We start from the raw sequence: 18,864 nt of genomic DNA, 5'->3' as shown, positions 1-18,864 counted from the left end.
CTGGCCACTGCATTTTGCACCAGCTGCAGCTTCCGGAGTTGCCCCAAGGGCAGCCCCATGTAGAGAGTATTGCAGTAGTCCAACCTCGAGGTGACCATAGCGTGGATCACTGACGCCAGATCATTGCATTCAAGGAAGGGAACCAACTACCTAATCAGCCGAAGATGGTAAAAGGCTGCCTTGGCAGTGGCTGCTACCTGGGCCTCCATTGTTAGGGAAGCATCCAGGAGGACTCCCAAACTCCTGACCCTCGACGCTGGCACCAACAGCGCCGTGGCGAAGGCCGATAGTGGGATCCCTACCCCCGAGCCGCTCCGATTCAGGCACAGGACTCAGTCTAAGCCATCCAGCCACGTCCTGTAGTGATGGAAGTGTATTTCACACAACATATAATTAACATTCAGGATTTACTGAAAGAAGATGCAGTAGTGATCATCATAAGCTTAGATGGCTTTTGGAAAATACAGTTTCATTTCCAGGATATCAGGGTCATCAGTAGCTATTAATGTTCAAGTCCAAGGATAATATATCTTTGAATACCAGACCTGGGAGACAGACAGTGGAGAAGCATTGATGTTATTTATTTAGGGCATCTTTAACCCACTTTTTTCCCACCAGTGTGATGTAGTGTTGGACAAGGATCTGGGAGACTCAGATATGAACCGTCACTTTGCCACAGAAGTTTTCTGGGTGACCTTCAGCCAGTCATGCCTGTAATGTATTCAATAGCTGCCATTGAATGCATAACTGTATGTGAACAACATAATTGAAATGCTATGTTAAGTTTCGTCCTGGGATAGGATCCAAATACATCCAATCACATTGCTAGCCCAAGAAGAACCTAACCAATCACTTCTCAGCAAGCTCCCTGAGCGGGAACGTCCATGATTGGTCCTTATGTATGCAACCTTATTGGTTGGTATTTGTACAGTAGGCGTGGCTACATTAGCCGGGAGAGTTTAAAAGCAGGACAGCTGCAATGTAAAAGCTGTTCTGGCTATCAGATGTTGATCCGTGTTGAAGTTGTGTTTGAGTTGCTGAATAAAGCTGAATCTTTGCTGAATCACTCTCCGACTAGCGAGCAACTTAATAATGCCTAACCTACTTCACAGGGTTGTGGTGAGGATAAAATGGAGAGGAAAATGATGTGAACCATTTGGGGTTCCCATTGTGAATAAAGGCAGGTTTAAGCAAAGTAAATCGTAGTTAGGGACGGTGGTCTGTACTGCTGTGTATGGCTTGTACTGTTTCTGTGAGTTGGATCCTATTATGTGATTTTTGCATCATGTTAATACTTGAGGCTTTGCTTCAGCTCTGTTTCACATTCCTCCTTGGTTCCAGATTCCTACAATCCAAACTCTTATTGCACAGTCCCATCCTGTTGGTTGTATTGCCTTATTCTGTGTAATCCATTTTGTGTCTCAAGGAGAAAGGCAGCCTATAATGTAAATAAGTAAAACAGTGTGGACCCAAAGCTTATTTCACTACTGCTTGCCATCAACAAACTAATCCACGAGGCCGAGCAGCCGGCAATAGCTTTGCTGTTGATGAGACCAGTCTGTTCCCTAGGCAGGCAGCATTCACTACATGCCCTCCCTTTAGAGGGCAGCTTCCTTTGTAGTTCCGGGATCTGGCAAGGGAGGGGCAGAACAGATGACAACAGCCCTGCCCCCTGCCTCCATTTAAAAAGGGGCGCGGGGGGGGGGGGGGGGGGCGTTCCGGGAGCCGGGGGACCTAGTTGGCTGCTGTTGGTAACCAAGTGCTGAATTAGATGGCCCTTTGGTTTCATCCAGCAAAGCAGAAGACGATCCGCGGAAAGCAGTGCTACCCCGCAGCCAGAGTCGCCTCGGGTTCCTTTCATTTTCCAGCATAGCCCCACTCGCTTGCCACCAGAGGGAGCGTGAACCATCGGCGTAGTCCCACGCCACTCCCTCAACAGAGAAAACTCGAGTGTCTAAACTCATTCTCTCCTATTACTACCACTACCTCTGTCCCCAATGAATTTGATAGCTTATTGTCGTCGTGCATGACGGGAAGTGTAGTTTTCTTAGACCTCCAGCCCCCCTCTCTGTCCATTCGCCTATGCGCTTTCGAGACTACATTTCCCAGAAGTTACCGCCTGAAATAGTGGATCATCTGATCGTTTCCCAACCCCGAGCAATATGGCGGCCTCCGCGATAGGTTGTAGTCGCCGTTGGTTTCGGGCTGGGAATTTCAACTTTGGGAATGTCGCCGAGCCGCGCTGCTGGAAAAGTTTGGTGCTTGCTAGTACATTCTTTAGAAGCGCAAGCAAGACTGCAGGGAAACAGAACCGGTATGATGGGACACCTGGATTTCGTGGTCTTGTGTGGTTGAAAGTCTAGTACTTCTCTCGCGTTTGCCTCTACTTCCACATTTTGCTTCCACGTCTTTCATCTCCATTTCCTAGGTTTGCGCCGGGGGGTTGTTCTTTTAAATGATCGTTCAGAATAGTTCATTGACTTTAAGTGTACAGTAGAAGTCGCGAAAAGACTCGACTGTGCGACTGAACAACAACAACAACAAAAAAGAAGTCGGGATGAGGGGGCATAAATAATCCGATTGGTTTGTTTTCAGATAGAACTGGAAGTAAAATAAGTGTGAGAATAAAGTGAATAGATAACAGCGGGATTCAAATTATCATTTCTTCTTGGAAGGTATTTTAATGTACCAACTGGTGAGTCAGGGAACTGTGTAGCTAGGTAGCCGCTTTACAGAGGGTATTTTTCTTCTGCCGTTTAAAGACAAAAATGGTAATTGTTAGGGGTGAAAATGTGCAAGTGTTTGTGTGTTTAATCTTCGTGTTTTTCTTCATCCTGTGATGAATGCAGGAAATGCCCTGTTTGCAATAGACTTTACAGTAACATCTTAGGCACCTGTGAAAAACTGTTTCACTGAAATCTATAGGACAGTTATAAATAAACAGGACTTTCATTACAGTGAAAGGCAGGCATCATGATGCTGTTTTTACATAGAGTACAATGAGTTTTTTCACAAATCACAAAAGGCAAGAGAAACAGTTCTGCTCATCAAATAAATAAATTATATGCATGTTCTCCCTTTTAATTTGCATAAACATTTCCAGGGTTTGAGCTATAAAATGCTGTTAAACATTAATTATTGTCTTAATTTGGTTCCCCCACCCTCATTAGTATGTTTTGAACTTTTGTATTTGTCGTTGACATTTGATCTATTTGCTTAGAGCTTTTTGGTGTCACATGTATGTCAGAATTTGATCCAAGTACTTGTGTCATTGCTATGGCATAACTTGACTTTACCAGTGAAATATTATATTGCTGTCTTCCTTTTTGCAAGCCAAAGTAATTATTTACAGAACCTGTCAAGCAGTTCATGCAGCAAGGGTGACTCTGTTCTCTTGCCCATATTTGAGTTATAGATGTGAGAGTTTTCGGCAGATAGGGAGATGCTTGTTCATTTATTTATTTAATTATATTTATAAATTGCCTAATCCCCACAACTGTGTGGCTCTAGGTGATGTACAAATTAAAACTCTCTCACCCTTTTTTTTAAAGTGATGTTCCCTGGGCAGCTGTGGTGGGCCTGGAAATTCATGCACAGATCTCCTCCAACTCAAAGCTCTTCTCTGGTTCACAAGTCCAGTTTGCAGCACCACCTAATTCTTTAGTATCATTCTTTGATGCTTCTCTACCAGGAACCCTACCAGTAAGTTACAACAAGCTTTCTTACAGTCTTGAATTAGAAAATCATAATGGTCCCCACTCCTGCATTCTTTCCCATTCACAAATTTCCTTTGTGGGGGAAGTTACATAAGACCTCTATTCACAACATTGCTCAACTTTTTTGAATGCTCCCAGTTGCAGGGAGGAACCTTACATGCATACTTTTCCTGCACATGTAGACTCTGTGCTCCTGAACCGGTCATCAAGTGCAGTTGGCCACCATAGTCATGCCTGCTGCACCTCTACACACATTGATTTCAGTGCACACAATGGTGTGTGTAGAAGACTGAAGAGAGATCCAGACAGGCAGCAGAGTATTTTTAAGTTATAGAAATACCACTCAATATGATACTTTACAAAGTTATTTTAATGCAGATGCCCAATCTGTACCTGGACATCCAGATGAAGTAACGGAAATGGATTCTTCTGCTTCTCTTGCTACAACAGGAAGTGGATCAGTTCCCTTAACTCAGTGGCAATCAGATTCAAATCAGGCTCCAGTTTTCCTCTGCCTTAAGTATGGCTGACATTCATAGCCTAAAGAGGTTAAGATGTCATTGTTCTAGATTTGTACTGTTCCCCTGCCCCCCAAATGGTGGGGTTTTTTTTAGATAACTACAAGATTATCCCTACTTGTGCTGAGTCAAATATATTTGTGTGTAAAGGTTTTTATAACAAGGTTGAAATGTAAATACTGGATTACAGAAATTAGAAAACAATGTAGTAAAAACAAAACAAAAAAATGCATGCAGCAAGCAGGGCCATAGACTACAGCCCTGCAAAAGCAATCTCTTGAACAATTCCATCTTACTACCACCTTGTTCCCTTTAATAAAAATGCCCTCCTCATTTTTAGCTTTGAGGTATAGTTTGTTACAAGAGGGTGCATGAAACTCACAGGGGGGCACCCCATCCCCCCCCCCATTGCTGAGTCAGCACATCCTGGCTCTAGCACTCACCTCGGGGCCTCACCACACTGCTGCTGGGAGTCACTCCAAGCCCCAAACTCCTCCCAGCATGTGCAGTGGAGGCTGGCCCCCAAGCGGATCCCTGCATCTACCGCCATGGCAGCCAGGCCCCGAGCAGATCCAGGTGTCCCCTGGTGGCAGATGGTCTCTGAGCGATTCCTGGTGTCCACTGCTGCTCCAGGACTCCTCTGCAGCTACTGCCAGGCTCCAATGGAGCTCCCAACCTCCACAGAAGTAAAGGGAGAAATGTAATCATTTCAGATTTTTCTGCACACCTGGGGATTCCCCCAAGTGTGCGGAAAACTCTGTTTGGCCTCCATGTGACCCTGATCTGTAGATTTAGATCTGCAAATTGCAGCCATGGGTGGCTAATAGTATATAGATATATGAACTACAGTTCGTTCTCTTCCCTCCAAACCTGGTGTGATGGACGGGCTAGGTTCAGCCTCTCCCTAACCATGGCCAATAAGAGTGAATGGAAGGTTCAGAGAAGGAGATTTGAAAAAGGGCAATTGAAAAATGACAGATTAGGAGGTTAGCAGCAGACAAGTAGACAGTTTAAGCACTGATATTAAAAGAGGGTTGTCTGACTGAGGGGAACTGTATGGAAGAGCTGCTTGGAACAGGATGAAAATAGTAAATTTGTAACTAAAGGATCCCAGTTGTAGGTATAGGGCTTTAGTTCAAAAATTCAATGGAAGTGAAACATTGTTTCTTAGACTTTACTTTCCTGAATGTTTTGTTCTTATAAATAACAGTTTCTTGTTTTGATTAACCCCTTGGACTGCGTGTGCAGCTGTAAAATATGATTTGACGTGAAAATAGGTTCCTAACTTGGAGTAGGAGGCATGTAAGATTGATTATCTCTCCTCCATTCCCAAACTTGTTCCCATATTGACAAACTGTGGCTTATCATTGTGTGTCAGTCTTGCCTGAGCAAGTGTAAATGCCCTGATGTGGATAGCCCAGGCTAGTCCAATCTCGTCAGATCTTGGAAGCTAAGCAGGGTCAGCCCTGGTTAGCATTTAGATGGGATACCAGGGTTTCAACGCAGAAGTGGGTTTGCCTTGAAAACCCCACAGGGTCACCATAAGTCAGTTGTGACTTGATGGCAAAAAAGTGTAAATTAAAAACCTTTGAACATTTGTAAAAAGCCTTTCCCTGATTTCATTGTTCATATTGGACTGTTTAGTTCATTTGGGCATCTTGTGGGCTGGCAAATAAAGCAGTAACAGTCTGTGCAGCCCAAGCAAAATTACTGGATGCAATTCTTGATGCTTCAAGAAGGAAGGGGACAGCAGCTGCTATCCACCCAAGTAGCCAGCTCCAGGAGAGAAGAACAGTATAGTGTGCTGTGGTGTAGTAGCTAGAAAGCTGGTTTTGATGTGTGAGGTGGAGACAGAGCCTGTTGCAATCACCCCTATCTTGAAATCCCCAAAGAATGCATGCTTGTGTGCTTTACACAGTAATAGTGTCATTGTCCCCCAGTATGCTAGTAATGCGTCAGGGGCAGAGACATCTCTAAATGCAGACTGAATACATGTAGAGGACCTCTGCTGGACTATGCCTAGAGATGACCACTATGTGCTTGCAGACAGTTTCTGCCTTCATGCTTGAAATGTTTCTTGTATGAAACACCAGTCTTGCCGCAACAAGCATGATTGTTGCATAAGTAGCGAAGTGAGGATTTTTAGATGTGTGCATGCTGTATAGTTTTGAACAAATTACTTGAGCTGCGGGCTCTCTGGAAAAAGCTTTCATATGCCCCTTATTCAAAGGATGAACAAACATACACATGAGAGGAAGGGAAAACTCACCAGTGTTTAATGGAGCAGAAGCAGTGGGGTGAAAGCTGCTCTAAGAATCCATAATCGTTCACTGTAACTCTTTGTTTAACTGGAAAAACACAGCAAGTGCTCTCTTGCTCCCGGAGAGACTCTGTATTTTCAAGTGAACCATAGCATTGAAGTGAGCAATTATTGATTCTTAGACGTTAGCTTTTGCTGAAGCCCTACAGGCATCGTTCTGGGTGAGAGCATGAGAGCAAAATGAGGCAGGTAGAGTACCTGGCTTTTTAGGGCTCTCTAGAGCACCCCAGGCCCAGAAAATGTTGTACTACAGTCCTTTTTTTTGGCTGGCTTGGTCACTATGTCTCAGCCAAACTCTCCCTCAAGGATGCTGCCGGAATAGCTTGGAAGATAGATAAGATACAGTGCACCTGGTTCCTATACTCTGGAAACCCTGACTCTTTTGCTCAGCAATAAGGGTCCTAAACTTACTCTAGCAACTGCAAAATTTGTCTCAGTTCTTTTAGCTCTTGCATAAAAAATATAAGAAACAAGTATCCTCTGCTGCTCAAGATCTGTGAATCAATGAGTTTCTACATGTATAAAAGGAAAGTGCAACTAGTTCTTAAATAAAGGAGCACATCTGGGTTGGCTTTACAGCAAAGCAATCTGACAGACCACTCTGATTTTTAAAAAAACTTATTGGAGACTGACAACTTAGGATGTACTCTTCTTTCCAAGAATCTTATGCAAAGTTAAGAGGAAGCAAAAGCCCGTGAGTTGTTGAAAAATGCAAGGAGCCTGGTGGTGATTTGTTCAGGATTTTCAAAAATCCTATCAGTAGTATGGTACCAAATACAAAGCCACAGCATATTGAGCAAGCTTTTGACGTCAGCAGAATATAAAAACCAGGAGCCACAGAGGCAGTTGCAAATAACTGCTTGCTTTGTTTTTTCCAAATGGTGCTCCATGACCTCAAATTGCCTTGCTGCAACACCAAAGGTACCTTTTTTTTGGCAACCAGCACTGACCTGAATAGCCCAGACTAGGCTGATCTCATCAGATCTCAGAAGCTAAGCAGGGTCGGCCCTGTCTAGTATTTGGATAGGAGACCTCCAAAGAACACCGGGGCCATTACACCGAGGCAGGCAATGGCGAATCATCTCTGAACGTTTCTTGCCTTGAAACCCCATGGGGTCGCCATAAGTCAGCTGTGACTTGACAGCACTTTCTGGCACCACACAGTCTGCTCATGGAAATCTGCCTAGCATTTTCTCCATTCCATCTTAAGACCATCACAAATTATGTTGTCGAGCTTTTCAACACTGCCAGTGTCATTATTTTCTCTTAGCTCCCCCTTCCCCTTTTTGGCTTAACTAGCCTGAAGAACCATTCCAGTGAGCTCAAAAGCTTGCTTCTTCCCTTGTGACTTTCAGGTTTGTCCTGCTATAATGCTTGTCACTTAATATGTAGCTTTTAAAATATCTTGCCATATTCTTGTGGCGTTAGGGGAAAATAATAGTTGCTTTTACAGGTTTTCTTTAGTGTTCCCCTGTGAGAAATTTTGAGCCTAAGCTGGAACAGGCTTCTTTTGAGATAAGAGCCCCTGATTAGTAGTCAGCTCAATGACTAACCTAATGAAAAATTTGTCATCTGCTCTTGTTCACCTCCAACAGAGGCTTTTATCAGCATAAGGAGGGGGAAAATGTTTTTCCTTTGCAGTTTTTGGGAGATAACAGTTGAAAGTGAATATTTAAAAATATTAGTACTTGAGTGTCAGAGGGTGATGTAGAATTCTGGTCAGCTGTAGATATGAGAATCTATTATTTAGCCTTAATATTACCTTTACTTTATTAGCTGAGACTGGTATTTCTTCTTAGCAATGCAGATATTGGATTTTCTGATTTTAAGAGGGTATTTTAGCATGCATGAACATCTTAAGAGTTTCACATTAATTGTGTATTTTTAAAATGTGATTTATCTTCTGTTACTTTAGGGCTAAAATTCTCTCTGCTTTAAAGATAACAGATGAAAGGGGTACTTTAGAAGTTAAATAATAAGGGCTTGTATAAATCTCATTCTTTTAAAGTCAAGGCTATTAATATCTATGCCAGGAATTCCAAACTTTGTCTTAAAGTTGTGGAAAATACTACTTGAACCTCCACATTTCTCAGGAAGTCAGTACAAAAGGTGGCAAGAGAGGTAGCATTCACTGTGCTATTCAACTAGAAGTGAACTAGACAATGGGAAATTGGAAGGATCAGGCCCATGTGAACAAGCGGTGTGTTTGTCTTACAATGCAGTGCTAAGGCCAGTCTGTAAACTGCTTCAGATGGCAACTTAGCTGCCTGCCAGTGTAATGCAGAGATATATTTCACTGCATAAACACTGCAACTGAATGAGAGGAGAGTGAAGAAACAAAGTGTCTCCACCTTCCAGCCCTACATGGCTATTGCTTAGCTCACAGAAGGATAATAGGAACTCTAGAGAAAGGGCACTTTGTTTTTTCTCTTCCTAGGCTGGTTATACAAAGTTATAGCATATTGGTAACTAGGAAGAAGGCCCGTTGTGGCAATAAAGACAATGAGCACTAGGCAGGCCAGCTGGCGGCAGCTCCCCTTGTGTCTTCCCTCACGCCACTTGAGACTCTGGGAGGCTGGGCCGCCTGGTCGCGGCACCTCCTCGAACCCCACCACCGGCTGAGGCCCCAGTGGGCCAGGGTGCCAGACCTCGTCCACTCCCCTGGGTGGTGGCCTCCAAAGGGCTTTCCCTGCCCAGGTGGCTCAGCAGGCGAGTGGAGAAAGCTGGTGCGGGGGCCTCCAGAAGCCTTTCCCTGCCCGGGCAGCTCAGCGGGTGAGCGGGGAGAGGTGGTGCGGGGGCCTCCAGAGGCCTTTCCCCGCCCGGGTGGCTCGGCAGGCGAGTGGGGAGAAGTGCATGGGGGGCCTCCGGAGGCCTGTCCCTGCTGGGTGGGCGAGCGGGGAGAGGTGGTGCGGGGGCCGCCGGAGGCCTTTCCCTGTCAGTCTGCCTCAGTGGATGCCCGGCTGGCCACCTGTGGCCAGGCTCGGGTGATGGCAGCAGGCTCGGGCTGACCCCCCCCCCGCGCTAGAGTGCCTATCTCATCCGTTGCTGGCTGCATGCAGGCTGGCTGGCGACTTGCGCTGGAGCAAGGACGACCGCGGCGGTGGCACGATCAGGCTCTGGGCTCCGGCCACCAGAGCGTCTGTCCCGTCCACCCACTGCAAGGAGAGTGAGGCCGAGATGCCAGGTGCCGCCTCTGTGGGCGGGACCACGGCAAAGGAGGCAGCAGTGCAGCCAGTGGAGACAGACGCCCTGTGAGTGACACTCCAGGGCGCCAACCAATTCTGGAGCGTGTCGAATTTTCTGGAGAGTACCACCTCTAAAACACTTTTATAATATAGGGAGATACCACTCTGTTCAGAACCTTAACAGATATGCCACCTAAGGACAAAACACCAAACTGAAACCTCTGTTCCACCAACTAGGGATGCAAGGACATTGCAACCTATCTGCATGGGTAAGCAGGTGAGAGGGATCCCCTGCCTGCTGACTGTTGCAAATGTGTCTTTTCCCTACCCTGGCGACTTGGCTTGTTATGAGGTTCAAATTTTCCTCCTCACCTCAGCTAAGATATCGATGATATCCTTGTTTGCAGCAAATTGTAGTTTGTGATGATACCTGAAAAGACTAACTCATAATAAACTCATTTATTCTTTTGCATATATGGCAAAATTCCAAAACAAGATTCCACATCTTTTGTAACAGTTTCAGTTGATTTGGGCATCAAGACAAACTATGGTTTATTGTGAACCTGGAAGTCTTGGATATCTGAACTGCAAATGACAGGAGACAGGAAGGAGAATGCATGCTCCAAGGACCTCCATAACTCATTCTTATAAACAGTGGCTTATAATGTTATATTTCTGAATGGGGCTCATGTATGCACATTTATCTTATTCCTAAAGAGAAAAAACACTGTAAAAATGCTTGACATCTGCATTGCCCTAAGAAGTGAAAGAACCCATCATAGGACTTTCTCCCCTGCACAGTCATGAAGAGTTGCAAGTTATTCCCTAACATCCTGAATCCACAACTGGGACTGGAAACTCCTGTGCTCTTACACATTTAATTATGATTCCCAGGTACCTGCATTTCTCCAGCCCTACCCACAATGGTCTGTAGTTTACCTGTTCTTGCCTCTTCTCTCCTCTTTCCCGCTGTTACATTGGGAATTGCCTCCATATGCAATTGGTTATCATCATTTCAGTTTCCTTCTTTGTGTAGCACTTGGGATGGGACGTACTCGTGGGTAGGGTTGCCAGATGGTTTCAGATAAGAGCTACAGGCCTAGGAAGGAGGACTGGTGATTGGGGTTACTGGGAGTACCAATAAAGAAACCTAAAGAAACCTGAAGAAACAAGGTTTAAGGACAACACACTGAAATTGGGTAGCAGGATTAAAAAAAAAACAACTCTTTTTCTGCCACTGCCCCCCTACCTCCACTGTTACCTGATTGCAATCCCAAACTCTAATCCAGAATTTTTTGGTTGTACCAGCCCCTTCCATTTTCTGGGTAGAAATTTTGATATTCCAGCCTCTTTGAATTTGATGTGCCTGTGCTAGATAGTCAGTGATGTCCTTTAGGAAATTACTGTGTTGCATTTAACCAGTTTCAATCTATTTTCATTGTAGAAAATCGATATAAAAATTCATCTTGACTAAAGTGGATACCAAATGAAGTGAAAAATGAGACTTCAGCAAGTCCCTCTTGCATGCCAACAGTTGTTATAGCTGAGGGGTGGAAAAGTCAAACAAAGGAAGTGTACAGCTTAATTATTTTGAACCTGAAGTTCCATATCAATAGTTAATTAATTTAGAAGATTAATCTGTTAGCTAGGGAATGATAACTGAACCACGATGAGCCAGGAAGAAGAAGGAAAAGTATTCCATTTAACTTTAAAGGATTTTTGTGTCCATGAAAGGTGTTTTTGTGGCCTTGATTATCTTGATTGGTATCTAAATATTTCTGTGATCTGAGTTTTGCATTGATAGAATAAAAAACAGTGCATTATTAACTTTTGTAAACCTATAATGTGATTATAGACGGTACCTCATTTGAGTTAGCTGTGGGCTGAATCTGATAGGTTTATTTATCTATTAAAGCGACCCTATACTTTCATTGATGTAAAGCAAAGCAGACCCATTGAGGATGAGCGCCAAGAACATAACATTTATTTTCCAATTTCTGCTGGTAATACAGGACTGCCTTTATTGAATTTCCCTTTTCCACAAATGCCAATATTTGAAAGCTTTATTATGCAAGAGCTGTTTTCTAACAACACAGTTGTGGTAGATTAGTGAATCAATGAACTTGTAATAGCTACTAGATACCTATATTAGATTTATATTTCAGTGTTCTGTAGTTCACTTCTATAATTCCATAGATTTCAAAGTCCCAGTCATCCAGTCTGTGACTAAATCCCCTCTCCCTCTTCTGATCTCACAGGTTATCAGGTTCAAATGTCTTATGCTGTCTCCCTCATTGGCTCCAATGCATGTGGTTAATAAGGGGTTTCTCAATCATGCCCTGGCTGCACAAATTACCACAAATGGTATGCAGACCCTCTACCCTAAGACTGTAATGCTTTCAAAATGGCCTTACATTGTTCTTCTAGAAACACATTTTGCTTGCTTGCTTTGGTGGTTAATGTAAATGATTTTAACATAGCTGTAGATGTATCTGAAGAACTTTAAACGTGACACTTTTCTTTTTAAATGTCAGCTCTGTGGCATGCAAAAATTTTGTTTATTTAGCCTGAATCTTCTTTAGTTTTGAAATCTGGATTCCAGCACTGGAATACCACAGTTTATTATTGAAAGTATTTCTACTCTGTTTCATCACAACAAATATTTCCAGAGCAGCTTGCTATAATTTAAAAATAGTATAAAGCTAAAAACAAGCAATGAACAGCAAAAATGAGAAAAATTACAAACATCAGGACAACCTTAAAATAACAACCAAAAGTTTAGAGCAGAGAATTCCAAAATTTGTAATGATGCCCCCAGGGAATGGTATTAAGACAGTAAATGCTGTAGGAATAGGTAGACTAAGGACATAAATTCCAGAGGTCCAGACTGCTGGAATACAGGCAGCTGGACAAAGTGCTGCTGGGAATAGTAACATGTACCTGTTCTAATATTTGTCTGAGGGCCCATCATAAAGACCATGATCAGTGAAAATGTGTCAAAAGCTATGAAGGGATTATTCAGAAGCTTTGAGGAATGAAACAGTCTAATGGCTAAAAATCAACAGATTTAGCACCATTGCCACAACTAAAAAGCCCTTTCTTCAATATTCCCCCACCTCACTTCTAGTGAGCCCCAGAGCCCAACAATCACTTTATGGGTGGAAGTCTTGTTGGTACAACAGAACCTGATCTTTCAGGTACTATAATTCCTATGGTATGAGGAATTCTGCAGAAGTGTGAGCTCTGAAGTCTAGCAATTTGCATGGAAAAAATGAACTTTTCTGACTTCAGGATCAATTAGTTTAATAAGTATATTCTCAGATATTTTTTTTCTTACTCTTTCATTTGCATGTTTACATATTGTATGTACGGAAAAGGAGGTGGTTTAGGGTACAACTAAAAGGAGGTGGTTTAGAGTGCAGAGACATAGAGTGAAGGGTAGCTCTGCTTGGTAGTATGGCAGAGTGGTTTGGCTCTACTTTTGTCAGGGAATAGAGTACCCAGTTGTTAGGCCTGTCTCTGGCAATGAGCAGACCTTGTGCCATTCAGTCTGACTCTTGGGAAGGGACAGGCTGTTGTGGGTGGAATCCTGTGTGTATGAGTGGATCCAGCCTAGTGGCTAATCGGTAAAAACCTTATGCTTGGAAGGGGTTAAAGAAAATTGAAACTACTCTCTAAATTGATATGCCTCAGCCAGGTTTCTCTTTTGTTTATCTGGAGACCTTTGCTGTTGATCTGTTCCTTGAAACCTACTTGTAAATAAATAAATCTTCTTTGTTGTTTATATATAACTAGGAATAAGGTCCGTTGCAATGAGCTCTAGAAAGAGGCTCTGGGTACCCACATCAATTTGCTTTGGTGACCTCAGCAACATATAATGACACAGAGTCTACCATTTTCTCCAGGGGAACTGATCTCTGCCATCTGAAGAGCAGCTGTAAATCTGAGTGATCTCCAGCCCTTACCTATAAGGACACAGAGTCCACCATTTTCTCCAGGAGAACTGATCTCTACCATTTGGAGAGCAGTTGTAATTCTGAGTGGTCTCCAGCCCTCACGTGGAGATTGGCAACAATTGTTCCCCAGAAGGAAGAGTACAGTATTTCTCTGCAGTGGGGACCAAAGCAGCTTATATCATTCTCCTCTTCCCCCTTTTGATCTGCATAACAACCCTGTGAGGTAGGTTAGGCTGAAAGTCTGACTAGTCCGAAATCACACACTCAGCTTCCACAGTAAGAACTTGGGTCTGGCAGACCCTGCTCTGAAGTGCTAACTGCTACGCCACACAGGCTGTGGTATCGCCTGGTATCACAACTGAACTCCAGACAACAGATCTCTCTCTCCCCCCCCCCTGGAGAAAATAACTGCTTTGGAGGGTGGACTCTCCCCTCCCCAAACCCTGGCTTCCATAGACTCCACCACAGAATATCCAGGAATTTCCCAACCTGGAGCTGGCAACCCTAGTCAGGACTGGCCCCAATGCGTTCCCCACAAAGGCCTGAAAAGGGCCTTCTGGCTTTGCCTTTTTACTGACAGAACCAAGCTTGGTTGCTTAGCAACAGCCACTGAGGTAAAAGTTAGTCCCACAGGAGCCAAGCAGGAGAAGTGTCTTCATCAGGAGAGACAGCCATTTTGGCAGTTATTCTGACAGGGAACAGTGGCTGAGGCGGCAGTGGGCGGGGAAGAGGAGCAGACCCAGCACCCAGCCAGTGGCACATGAGTACTCTTGAGTGGCAATTGATGGGCCAATGGCTGATGGAGCACACAGCACAGCCAGTGGGAGAGCTGGAAATGGCCAATGTGTTAGGAGAATATATAGGATTCCTGCCTCAGTGACCTCCCTATTCTACTTGCGCACCACAAAACTTACCTCACAGCAGCACACCCAAAGCCTAGACACTCGCTATCTTTAGAACACCTGGTAACTGAGGGGAAGGTTTATAGTTTAAAATAAACCTGGTTCCCCCAAAATCATAGGAGTCTGTGTGGGTCCCCTCCAATGTTCCCTCTAAGCTGTGGAGTCTTGTGAGCAAAAACTTTACTTTGTGAGCTACTGGCATTAAAGTTGTGAGCAAGCGATTTGGCTACTGCATAAATTAGTTTGCTCTGGAGCCATCCTTCCTGAGCTGAGACAAAAATCTGTGAGCCGGAGGCCAAAAAACTGTGAGCTAGCCCACACTAACTCAGCTTAGACGGAACCCTGGTCCCCTCAGTTGATAGAAACGGCTTGTCATAGTAGGTTATGTTTTTGAGACAATAATAATATAGGTCTTGTGTAAGCGGAACTGATTAAATTGCAGTCCTTAAGGACCACACTGTGGTGGTGTTAGATATACTGGTGGTCATAAGCAACAGAGCCTGTTAGGAGATATAGTAATGGTAGACCAGAAAACAGTAAGAAGGGTTGAATTTTGGCTTTTTCCAGTGAAAGGTCTGATTTTAGAAGCAAGTGTTCTCTTTTGCAAGGCATATTTGTGTTCTCAATAAGCTGATCTCTAATCTGCTCTGTTTTAAAATCACAGAGGCAAAGCAGGTCTCTCAGGGCAGCAAAATACTGTAGTGTTGTTTCCACAGGCTTTTGTTCATGAAGGCAAAATTGACTTGGATCTAACAAGCCATGAGCACAACTCTACTAGTAGAGGAATGTGGCTGTCCTGTCTCTCACTTCCTGTTGCAGCCCCATCGCTGAGGGTTGAGGAGATCTTTGGTAACATCATGGAATGCAGTGGAGAAAGGCTGCATGAGGAAGGAGGATGCTGTTGGGAATGCCTCTCTTTACATGAGCAAAATTGCCTTTGTTTTGGCTCATGTAAGTGGTATTTGTGGCCAGAATGTGGTGAATATTTAAGCCTGTAGTCACGACTTCAAAAAGCCAAATGATGACAGGCATTCAGCATTCACTTAGCAGCACTAGCATTAAATATTCTGCCTAAATTTCCCAAGGCACTTTCTTTCAGAGTCAGGCTTCATGTCCCTAATAATGATAAGGGAGCATGCCTGAGTTGGTAACACTGAACTTGATTTTGTTTGTTTACAATCTTTCAACATTTCTTACAAATCAGTAAAAACTAAGAAATGAAACTGTGATTTATAATAATTTAACTTGAGGAGCAGACAAGTGGATGGACCTTGAGAGATGAAAGACTGCTTTTCTCCCCTTTTGCAGAAGTAGTAGTCTGGTACACAAACACCCCAAGCCATTAATCTTGCCAACCTCACAGGAAAGGAGGAGGAAAGCTCTGTTGCTTCCCATTTCCATCCACCATCTACATGAGAACATCCAGAGTTCTGTCTTCCCTTAAGTTGTTAAACATCTACATATCCCACTTGCAAGGTGATATCATCAGAATGCTAATAATTTCCAGTTCTAGCTCTCCTTCAGCTCCTAGGGAAGCTGTGGAGGGACTGAGCCAACATCCACAAGCAGTTATGAATTGGGGGCTAACAAACAGAAGCTTAATGCAGATAAGGTACAAATGTACTTTTGTTCAGTGAATTATTTGATATGGTATTTGATATATAGTTTATTTTGGAAGGGATAGCATTGTGTCAAATTGCAGTTTGGGTGCTCCCAGACTAGCTTGGCTATTGTATGTCCAGGTAGTAACTGTAGCGAGGAGTGCTTGTGCATGGCTCTGGCTGGTGTACCAACTGTGCTTTTTCCTGCAGAAGACAGATCATGTTCTGTTGGACAGGGGAAGATTTCTGCCCACTTTCCTTCCCTGTTCAGCTTGGACCAGTCATATTTCAAACACTGTATGGAATATTGGAGAAAAACAGCAACCACCTGAGAAAATGTAACATCCAACTACCAACTGGGGAAAAAAGAGAGGAGGTGTTGTTGGGTTCTGTAGGGAGAAGGGACAGGAGGTATTGTGAAATAGGCAGGGAGTCCAATAAGCACTGATGAGTATTGATTAAGCTAGGCAGGGTTTGGGATGCTGTTCCTTTTTTTAAAGGTAAAATGTTAATGATTTTCTGGTTATTGTTTCCAAATTTGAGCCTTTTAGAAGAGTTTGTAACCACCAAGCATAGAGCTCCTCCCAACTCTGGTTACTTGTATCATCTGTCACACTTGAGTGGGAGTGAATTCAGTGTCACGCTTAACAACAAAATAAACTTAAGTGTGTTTGTTCCCTAGGGTTGCCAACTCTGGGCTGAGAAGTTCCTGGAGATTGGGGAGGTGGAACCTGGGGAGGGATGAGTTTGGGGAGGGGAGCACAGCAGGGTATGATGCCATAGAGTCTACCCTCCAAAGCAGTCTTTTTCTCCAGGGGAATTGATCTCTGTTGTCTGGAAATTAGTTGTAATTCTGGGTGAGCTCCAGTCCTCACCTATAGGTTGGCAAACATTAATTCCAGTGAAATAAACCCATATAACCCATGACTCCGTAGGAATTTAAGGGAAAACAATTCTGTGTGGTATTAGCTCTATTCTCTGTTTCAAGGGTTAAGTTAAGGAAAAAGAAAAGAAAAGTGTCTGTTTAGCCTCATTCTCCAATGTTTTCTAATCTAAAATCTATTAAAAAATTTCTGGAGGAAAATCATTCCACTGTTGCATAAGGGTTTAAATCCATTTCTCTCTTGCCTCATTATACCATGGACATTCAAACAGAACATGGGTCAGTTTCTGTCTTGCCTAAACCGCAACCCCAGTATCTATCTGAGAATGGTATCCCTAACATACATCCTTACTTAATGAACCCCTCTTTAGATAAATCCCCGAAACCTTCTTCAAGGTCCGTCAAAGTGTCCTCTCCTCTACAAGAGCTAATGCTAAAATATGACTTGCATGACGGCTGGAGGCATTTAAACAAGACAGAGAGGGATTACACACACTATTCAGCCAGATATAAAACACACACTAGGATTGATTATTTATTTTTCTCCGCATCTTTATTGAATTCGTTAGTCTCCTCATCGATTGGGGTCCAGGTGTGGTCGGACCACGCTCCCGTCATGGGTACTCTAGAAAACAATAAAACTAGGGTAGGTAAGTACAACTGGAGATTTAACAATGTAATGCTATATGAACCTGACATCAAAAATGCCTTGAGGCGGCATTTACGTGAATTTTTTGAATTAAACATCACACCGGATGTTTTGGAGGCTACCGTTTGGGAAGCCTCGAAAACCTTTATTCGGGGGCATTGTATCTCTCTCCTAGCTGCCAGCAGGAAAGAGAAAAAAAGCCCTCAAAGAAGGTCTTGTTAGCACCATTCAAGTACTGGAACAGCGGCATAAAACTACGTGCAGCTCCTCAGTCTATAAAAAGCTCTTAGATGCGCGCAAACAATTAGAGGTGCTAGAAGCCTCTGAATTACACAAGCTAGATCTCCGCTATCTACAAAATAGGACATATAAAACTCCCAAGAGATTAAGGTACCTCTCTTGGAAAATTAAAAAACGACAAACGGATCGCCACATACTGGGTCTGCGTAATGCCCAAAATGTCTTACTACAGTCATCAGAGGACATAGTGGGCATTTTGGAGACTTTTTATCGCAACCTATACACATCTACAAACCCGAATCTCGATCTCATTAGAAAATTTTTACAGTCCCTTAAAACCATCCAGAAATTATCCGCGGAAGATAGGGAAACTCTGGAGGCGCCCTTTGGGTCCCAGGAGTTGGAAGTAATAATAAAATCCATGAAATCAAGGAAGGCACCCGGGCCTGACGGATTCAACTCTGAATTCTATAAAGCGTTCCTTCCGGAAATAACAGCACCGCTACTAGAGGTTTGTAATGGGATTCAAATCTCTGGATGCATGCCGGAGTCCTGGAAATGAGCAAACGTAATATTAATTCCAAAAAAGGACAAAGACCCTACGGAACCGGCCTCTTATAGACCCATCTCGCTGGTTAACACAGATTATAAAATCTACACTGGGATGTTGGCCAATCGATTAAAAGCGATCATTGCGAAATATATCAGTAGTGATCAAACGGGTTTTGTCCCTGCTAGGGATATAGCCGATAACATCAGGAAGACGCTCAACATTATCCATGCCGCTAAACAGAACAATAGATTAAAAGCGATCATTGCGAAATATATCAGTAGTGATCAAACGGGTTTTGTCCCTGCTAGGGATATAGCCGATAACATCAGGAAGACGCTCAA

General features: G+C 43.5%; 1 protein-coding gene across 1 annotated transcript in view; it reads left to right on the top strand.

Moving 5' to 3' along the window:
* Window positions 1-2,158: 2,158 nt before the first annotated feature.
* The window catches only part of GATB (glutamyl-tRNA(Gln) amidotransferase, subunit B), an 84,426-nt gene continuing 67,720 nt past the window's right edge, over window positions 2,159-18,864 (top strand). The window contains exons 1-2 of the mRNA XM_015409036.1: window positions 2,159-2,314; window positions 3,552-3,702. Of these exons, the coding sequence (XP_015264522.1) occupies window positions 2,163-2,314; window positions 3,552-3,702 (303 nt within the window). The 5' untranslated portion in view covers window positions 2,159-2,162. The remainder of the gene's footprint in view (window positions 2,315-3,551; window positions 3,703-18,864) is intronic.

This window comes from Gekko japonicus, unplaced genomic scaffold, assembly GCF_001447785.1.
Source record: "Gekko japonicus isolate JY-2015 unplaced genomic scaffold, Gekko_japonicus_V1.1 scaffold24, whole genome shotgun sequence".
NCBI classification, from domain to species: Eukaryota; Metazoa; Chordata; class Lepidosauria; order Squamata; family Gekkonidae; genus Gekko; species Gekko japonicus.
Note: the sequence above shows the minus strand (reverse complement) of the source record. Positions and strands in the feature narration are given on the sequence as shown.